This window comes from Lipotes vexillifer, unplaced genomic scaffold (assembly GCF_000442215.2).
Source record: "Lipotes vexillifer unplaced genomic scaffold, Lipotes_vexillifer_v1.1 scaffold349, whole genome shotgun sequence".
Lineage (NCBI taxonomy): Eukaryota > Metazoa > Chordata > Mammalia > Artiodactyla > Lipotidae > Lipotes > Lipotes vexillifer.
In genome coordinates this window covers 684,821-693,428 of record NW_006790574.1, presented here as the reverse complement: position 1 = coordinate 693,428, position 8,608 = coordinate 684,821, and the positions used below count along the sequence as shown (strand labels likewise).

The 8,608-nt window shown below is 48.8% G+C and overlaps 1 protein-coding gene and 1 pseudogene across 1 annotated transcript; both read left to right on the top strand.

The window, feature by feature from the left end:
• The first annotated feature begins 1,581 nt into the window (after window positions 1–1,581).
• Window positions 1,582–2,901, top strand: LOC103083151 (PC-esterase domain-containing protein 1B pseudogene; annotated as a pseudogene).
• Window positions 2,902–3,554: 653 nt separating this feature from the next.
• On the top strand, window positions 3,555–4,889 carry LOC103082154 (PC-esterase domain-containing protein 1B-like). Its single transcript, XM_007463850.1, has one exon. The coding sequence runs from the start codon at window positions 3,570–3,572 to the stop codon at window positions 4,887–4,889; it is 1,320 nt and encodes a 439-aa protein (XP_007463912.1). The 5' UTR covers window positions 3,555–3,569.
• The last annotated feature ends 3,719 nt before the right edge of the window (window positions 4,890–8,608 follow it).

The window sequence follows — 8,608 nt, the reverse complement described above, 5'->3', positions numbered from 1 at the left end:
GAAGAAAAAACTTTTCCTCTACACTTTTAGGTTCAGTATCTGGGGCCCTGTGAATAAAACTAACAAAAGATAGATTCGGAGAAAAGGCACACAATTTCTGTTAATATTTATGTGCATAAAAGTTCACAGAAAAGGAATGAAACTCAAAGAAGCGGTGAAACTTGGGCTTATACACTATTTTTTTTTTTTTTTTTTATGCGGTACGCGGGCCTCTCACTGCTGTGGCCTCTCTCGTTGCGGAGCACAGGCTCCGGACGCGCAGGCTCAGCGGCCATGGCTCACGGGCCCAGCCGCTCCGCGGCATGTGGGATGTGGGATGTGGGATGTGGGATCTTCCCGGACGGGGCACGAACCCGTGTCCCCTGCATCGGCAGGTGGACTCTCAACCACTGCGCCACCAGGGAAGCCCGGGCTTATATACCATTTTAACAAAGAACAAAGGGTATGAGTTTCAAGGGATGATAAATTGTGGGGAAGGGATTTATGGGGGTACTAATGGAAAATAAGGGCACTTTTAGTAAGGTTTGTTTACGCAGACTCATCTCGGGGTTGACAATTCACTGTCTTCTTCCTTGCCTCTTCTCTCCTTGCTGGGGGAAGGGGCACCTTCCTCAAAAGGAAATTTATACCCTGCTTTTAGGTTCATAGTGGGAGGGCAGAGAACTCTTCCTGTATCTATTGATTCTCAGTGGCCTTTAGCTAAAATATTTCTTATGCCAAAGCATATTTGGGGGTGGCATATTCTGATCTCCTTCAGATGAAACACAGAGAATATTACAGCTGAAACACATGTGAATTATTTCCAATTTTATTTATTTCTTACAAGTCCCATTAATAAGAAACAGTTGCTCGCTTATAAAAGAAATCTGTTTTTAATAATACCTGGCATATGTGCTCTTCCTTTCTGCGGCCTGTTGCATTTCATTAAATTCCTTTTAAGTTATTAAAATTGATTTAAGACTATATAAAGTATATTTACAAAAAGGAGAGGGGGAGGCAAGTCACCCAATAATCCTACTGTCCTATTAAAAACTGTTTTTTGCCTATTTTCTTTCAGTGTGATCTATGCATATCTATTTTATACCATTTCAGGGAAATGGGGTACACATATGGTAATTTGCTCAACTTAACAGTATGTATCACACTCTCCATGTTCTTGCCTGATATAATCCTCAGTATTTAACAGCTGCAAAATTTGCCTAACCATTCTCCAGTTGTCAGACCTCTGGGGTATCTTGTGGTGGTTGTACCTCCAGCCCGGGAGGGCAGGGCTCCCACCCCCACCCCCACCCCCACCCCCACCCCCACCCCCTAGAACCTGGGTTTCCTGGGTGTTCAGAGTTGCGTCTCAGGCAGAAACTGCGTCCAGGCCAACCAGGGCTTCTGGCTCCAGGCTCCCTTCCTTCCGGGCTGACGGTAGCGGAGCCCCGCCCCTGCAGGTGCCCCAGGCTATAAAGTTCCATCCGCGTCCCCGGGCCCTCCCAAACCGTCCTGCCCGAGGTGGACCCTTCCTCCCATATGCTCTCTCCTTCCATCCTAGCCATCCGCAGAGCCACCGAGTGAAAGGAAGGAGCTCGGAGGCGCGTCCCGGGCGTCATGGTCCACCTGCTCGCCTCCGAAGTACGGCAGCTACTGCACAACAAGTTCGTGGTCATCCTGGGGGACTCGGTCCAGAGGGCCGTGTACAAGGACCTGGTGCTCCTGCTGCAGAAGGACTGCCTGCTCACACTCAGCCAGCTCAAGGCCAAGGGAGAGTACAGCTTCGAGCAGGACGAGCTGGTGCAGGGGGGCAAGCAGGGCCGCATGCATAATGGCACCCAGTACCGCGAGGTGCGCCAGTTCTGCTCTGGCCAGCACCTGGTGCGCTTCTACTTTCTGACGCGCGTGTACTCCGACTACCTGGAGGCCATCCTGGAGGAGCTGCGTTCAGATGAGCACGACCCGGACCTGGTCATCATGAACTCCTGCCTCTGGGACCTCACCAGGTACGGGGAGGACTCCTGGCCGAACTACCTGCAGAACCTGGAGAGCCTGTTTGGGCGCCTGCGCCAGGTGCTGCCCGAGTCGTGCCTCCTGGTTTGGAACACGGCCATGCCCGTGGGCAACAACATCAATAGCGGCTTCCTCCCGCCCGAGCTCCGACCCGCGGCCTCCGGACTGAAAAGCAACGTGATTGAGGCCAACTTCTACAGCTCTGCCGAGGCCCAAAAGCATGGCTTCGATGTGCTGGACTTGCACTTCCACTTCCGCCGCCACACAGGGATGTACCTTCAGCCCGACGGGGTGCACTGGAACGAGCGAGCGCACCGGCATCTCTCCCAGCTTCTGCTGGCCCACGTGGCCGATGCCTGGGGGGTGGAGCTGCCCCAGCGTGACCCAGTGGGCAAGTGCGTCAAGGATGGCCCCGCGAGGGGAGGACCTGGCAGGAGACTTGAGAGGCAGCTCCCGGCCTGCAGAGATCAACCGGCCTTCCCTCCTCTGACCCGACCCCTGCGTCTGCCTGGGTGCTGCCCCCTGCTCCCCACGCCATCTCCCCGCCCACCCCAGTTCCCACTCCTGCCCCCAAAGCCCCCTCCCATCCCCCTTCAGCAGGTGACACCCCCGTTCCTAGTCTGTCCCCAAGGTGCCCATTTTTCTTCAGACCGTCCTTTCCAATCGGATCAGTTGTCCTTGAACCATTTCCATTCAGATATTCCCCCATCTACCCAGACAGAATTTGCCTTCGATGGTGACTTTATGTTTCGTCCCCAGCCGCCTAGGCCCCCCTTCCCCCAACCCTGTTATCAGCAGCGGGCCCCTGTGGTCCATAGGGGTTTTCCCCGGTATTGTCCCCGTGGCCCCTACTTGCCCTGGAGAGGGCGGCCCAGAACTTGCAAGAGAAGGGCCCCAGCCTATAGTTAAATTCCTTTTAAGTTATTAAAATTGATTTAAGACTATATAAAGTATATTTACAAAAAGGAGAGGGGGAGGCAAGTCACCCAATAATCCTACTGTCCTATTAAAAACTGTTTTTTGCCTATTTTCTTTCAGTGTGATCTATGCATATCTATTTTATACCATTTCAGGGAAATGGGGTACACATATGGTAATTTGCTCAACTTAACAGTATGTATCACACTCTCCATGTTCTTGCCTGATATAATCCTCAGTATTTAACAGCTGCAAAATTTGCCTAACCATTCTCCAGTTGTCAGACCTCTGGGGTATCTTGTGGTGGTTGTACCTCCAGCCCGGGAGGGCAGGGCTCCCACCCCCACCCCCACCCCCACCCCCACCCCCACCCCCTAGAACCTGGGTTTCCTGGGTGTTCAGAGTTGCGTCTCAGGCAGAAACTGCGTCCAGGCCAACCAGGGCTTCTGGCTCCAGGCTCCCTTCCTTCCGGGCTGACGGTAGCGGAGCCCCGCCCCTGCAGGTGCCCCAGGCTATAAAGTTCCATCCGCGTCCCCGGGCCCTCCCAAACCGTCCTGCCCGAGGTGGACCCTTCCTCCCATATGCTCTCTCCTTCCATCCTAGCCATCCGCAGAGCCACCGAGTGAAAGGAAGGAGCTCGGAGGCGCGTCCCGGGCGTCATGGTCCACCTGCTCGCCTCCGAAGTACGGCAGCTACTGCACAACAAGTTCGTGGTCATCCTGGGGGACTCGGTCCAGAGGGCCGTGTACAAGGACCTGGTGCTCCTGCTGCAGAAGGACTGCCTGCTCACACTCAGCCAGCTCAAGGCCAAGGGAGAGTACAGCTTCGAGCAGGACGAGCTGGTGCAGGGGGGCAAGCAGGGCCGCATGCATAATGGCACCCAGTACCGCGAGGTGCGCCAGTTCTGCTCTGGCCAGCACCTGGTGCGCTTCTACTTTCTGACGCGCGTGTACTCCGACTACCTGGAGGCCATCCTGGAGGAGCTGCGTTCAGATGAGCACGACCCGGACCTGGTCATCATGAACTCCTGCCTCTGGGACCTCACCAGGTACGGGGAGGACTCCTGGCCGAACTACCTGCAGAACCTGGAGAGCCTGTTTGGGCGCCTGCGCCAGGTGCTGCCCGAGTCGTGCCTCCTGGTTTGGAACACGGCCATGCCCGTGGGCAACAACATCAATAGCGGCTTCCTCCCGCCCGAGCTCCGACCCGCGGCCTCCGGACTGAAAAGCAACGTGATTGAGGCCAACTTCTACAGCTCTGCCGAGGCCCAAAAGCATGGCTTCGATGTGCTGGACTTGCACTTCCACTTCCGCCGCCACACAGGGATGTACCTTCAGCCCGACGGGGTGCACTGGAACGAGCGAGCGCACCGGCATCTCTCCCAGCTTCTGCTGGCCCACGTGGCCGATGCCTGGGGGGTGGAGCTGCCCCAGCGTGACCCAGTGGGCAAGTGCGTCAAGGATGGCCCCGCGAGGGGAGGACCTGGCAGGAGACTTGAGAGGCAGCTCCCGGCCTGCAGAGATCAACCGGCCTTCCCTCCTCTGACCCGACCCCTGCGTCTGCCTGGGTGCTGCCCCCTGCTCCCCACGCCATCTCCCCGCCCACCCCAGTTCCCACTCCTGCCCCCAAAGCCCCCTCCCATCCCCCTTCAGCAGGTGACACCCCCGTTCCTAGTCTGTCCCCAAGGTGCCCATTTTTCTTCAGACCGTCCTTTCCAATCGGATCAGTTGTCCTTGAACCATTTCCATTCAGATATTCCCCCATCTACCCAGACAGAATTTGCCTTCGATGGTGACTTTATGTTTCGTCCCCAGCCGCCTAGGCCCCCCTTCCCCCAACCCTGTTATCAGCAGCGGGCCCCTGTGGTCCATAGGGGTTTTCCCCGGTATTGTCCCCGTGGCCCCTACTTGCCCTGGAGAGGGCGGCCCAGAACTTGCAAGAGAAGGGCCCCAGCCTATAGAGAGCCAAGGCCTCAATAGACTGACTTGGGTGCCTTCCTCCTCATGCACATGGACTGCACAGATCGTCCGACTCTCCCCAGACAGACTGACCTTGTTAACTGAAGCCTTTGGTCCATTGCTGTTATCAATAATGGCAGGGAAGGGCAGTCTGACCTATTCTTGCTGGCTGTGGCCTCTCACTGCACTCTGCGAGGGGGAACCAGGCATCATTCCTGCCTCCCCACTGCCTATTCTCTTTGTCTTTTTGTAAATATAAAAATTGAAATTAACAAGTTGTTTCATAAAAGTCGTTGTGGGTTTTGTGAGTCTGTATTTAATGGTGCCTCTCCCTTCCATTGAACACTTAGCTTCATAAGAGCAGGGACAGTATCTGCTGTAGAGTTACGGCCTCTTGATAAACTACTCAAAATGGAATTTCTCTAAAGGCTTTCCATAAAATGGATCTGATTCCTTACAAATAAATAAAAGAACTTTAACTTTTTGTGGTGATATTTTCCAGAGATTCTCGAAGAATCACGGAATTTTAGAACTGAGAAAACCAAAAACATAAAATTTAACTAACATTTACAAACAGGGAATCTGAGGTCAAGAGGTGAGTGACTTGTTCTAGGTCACACAGAATAATCACTCCTCCACTAGTCTTTCACAGTTTATACTAGTATCCAGTTTATATTAACTTTCAAACTTGATTTATACTGCAACAAACCAAGAAGGGAAGTTTACCAAACCTGGTCTTTCTATGGAAGTGATGATGAAAAACCCTTATAGCTCCATAACCAGAGGTTTATTGGTTAATGTAAACTAGAGTGAATGGCATGCTTATGACCTTATGATTTCTTTAATAGTCTTGAGTTTGGGGCTTGAGAAAATTAAGTTGCACTCAACGACAATATGAATCATCATAGAGTAAAACTAGGAGTTGGAAGGGACCACCCAGTGCACAAATCACTTCCATGTAAATTGGACAGGTGGACACCACCATCTCTTCTCTGTTTCATAAGAATGTTAACATCATTGAGATTGTTTAAATATTAGGCCCTTTGTCACACTAGACTCGTGAAATGTTAAAGCCCAGATAAAACAGCCAAAATAGGGCATGACTAAAATTGTCCAGATAACAGGGTTTTTCATTGAATTGATTTGACTGTTTTACAGGTCCTCAACTGGACCATCCCTAAATTTGGCAATGAGGGTAAGGAAATGTTATTCCGCAAAAATGGAGTCCATGAAATCACAAGACATGGATGAGATCAGCTATTTACAGAAGAAATATGCGGAAACTTTTAATCCACTAAAACACCGTAAGAAAATAGGGCCTTTATCTTACTTATCTTTGGGTCTGAAACCCTAGCACAATGTCTGGAACTTAGTAAGTACTGAATAACATTTCTTGAATGAATCAGTGAGTGAATGATGAGGTGGAGTATATGTTCCTGGTGAGACTACATGAGATGAGGTAAACTGACATTTAATCTTTGTCGTACATTGGAGGGAATCTTGCCAAAATAGGGTCATGATGGTGTTTGAGGACTCTAGAAAGGTAGTGCCTACAAGTCAAAATTTGCCAGAACGTCCCAACATAATCAGGAGAGGGACCCATCTGACCAGTGTAAATGTTCTCATCCCATGGAGATGAGTGCAGCAGGCTATGAGATTTGGTAACATTAGGCATCAAGATGAGCCCGTTGCCATCATTCTGGCTTTACAGTTCCCAAGCAAGATCAAGCAACATTTAGCTGCTGATCTAAGTAAGTTGACCCATTTAGTATTTCTACTTCCATGAATAAGCCAATTAATTGTTGTGTTGTGGTTTATATCTCTCTCTTGTGAGTTAAGTTAGTATGTATTCATCCACCTTAATCTGATCATGCCTAATGAACCAAGGAGAACGTAGACATACAGTGCTGAGCACCAGACACTGACTTGATGATGAATCCACTATGTTATGGATTAAGTGGCACCGATCACTTAACAGTCCTGTTTCTCTTAGCTGTTTAGGAGTACAGGTAAACTCAGATAATTTTCTTCCCACGTGTATTAATTTCCTATGGCTGCTGTAACAAATACTACAAACATGGTGGCTTAAAACAACACGTCTTTATTCTCTTACAGTTCTGGAGCTCAAAAGTCCAAATCCATTAGCCCAGAGTAAAATCCTTACTACGTCTTATGCTGTCCTACATGATCAGGCTTCTGCTTGTCCCTGCAGTGTTATCTTTTGGAACTCTCTTCGTTGTTCTTTACACTTTCAACCCCACAGGACTTCTTTCTATTTTTACAAGATGTCAAACTGTTGTATAACTTGGGTCTGTGCACTTGCTATTCCCTTTGCCTGGAATGTTCAACATCCTCTACTCCCTAGTTCTTTGGATATCTAACTCTTCATCCTTCCCCCCACACCTTCCAAGTCATCTCCTAAGTGGCCTTCCATGACCATCTAAGAGTGCTGTTAGGATCATCATAACACACTCTTTATCTCCCTTTTGTTGCTCCCCACTCAGTGGCGTCAATGGCTTCTTGTTTGTTAGCTTCTCCAGGAGTCTTGCTTGCTGTTGAATTCCCAATGCCTAGTAGCATGGTGCCTGGCAAACAAGGTGTTCAAGCATGTTTACTTTAGTTAAATGTTCAAGAATATAATTACGTCACATTCTATCCTTAAGGAAGAATGCAATTTATAACAGAATTGAGCTGTATTTGTTTACTTTTCTTTCCAAACTGTCTACAGAACTCTCCTATAACTTTACCTCAGTCATTCTGGGAAGCTAACACCCCCTGGACCTCCCCACCCTCACTGGGAGTTAGAGCCTGAGGACAGCTTCAGTGGCCTTCCTGTTAATTTCCTACATATCCTGACCTTATCTTCCAGCCTAGAGCTTTCTTCTGTGCCCATTTTTTTTTTGCTATTTTCTTCTTGTTCCTTAAGTCAAGAAACCTAGCAATGCAATCAAGCTATTGTCTGGTAAAAAGAGGCAAAATTATTCAACCTTTATGAGAGAAATGATTGCTCTATTATTAAGACTTAGAATTCAGTGTTCATTTGGCCTATTCTTTCCAGTCTCAAGAAATGACAGCTTTTTCATATTTGACTTTTGTCTGCAGTTTTCTGGGGAAAAAAAAAAGAAAAAGAGGAAAATTAATGATTAAATTAACATCCGTGCAGCATATTTCTCACAAGATTCTATAATAAGGTATACTATGTTATACCAAAAGCCAAAACTTTAAAGCTGTAACTTTTTTTTTTTTTTCGTTAGTACAAGCAAAGCAAGGCCCAACATTTGAAAACAAATGGAAACTTACATCCTCCCACAGGATCAGGATCAGCCCCATCCCTGGTCAGCCACAGAGCTCTTGTTTGTTCCCATGCGGCCCCCCTCCAGCTTCCCACTCCCAACCCCTCCCCCGCATCTGCATTGCATAACAGCCAGGGACAATTTTCATTTTAAATTCTGGAGTTGTATGTAGCAGCAGCTCCATCTCTGGAGCTTTCAGTTCACGAATTCCGCAAAGGTAAGTTGTTTTGAAAACTTAGATCATGTCAGAGAAAGGACTTACCATTGTTTTCAGCTACTGTATGTTTGTTGCTATAAACTACAAACAGTATTCTCATTGTCACAACTTTAAGAAAAGCCTTTATCACTGCATGCTTAATTTATAGATAGAATTTTTCATGAGACTCTACCCATTAATCTTTAAAGAAACATGTTCTAAAACATGTCCCTTTAAGCCATAATCTTTAC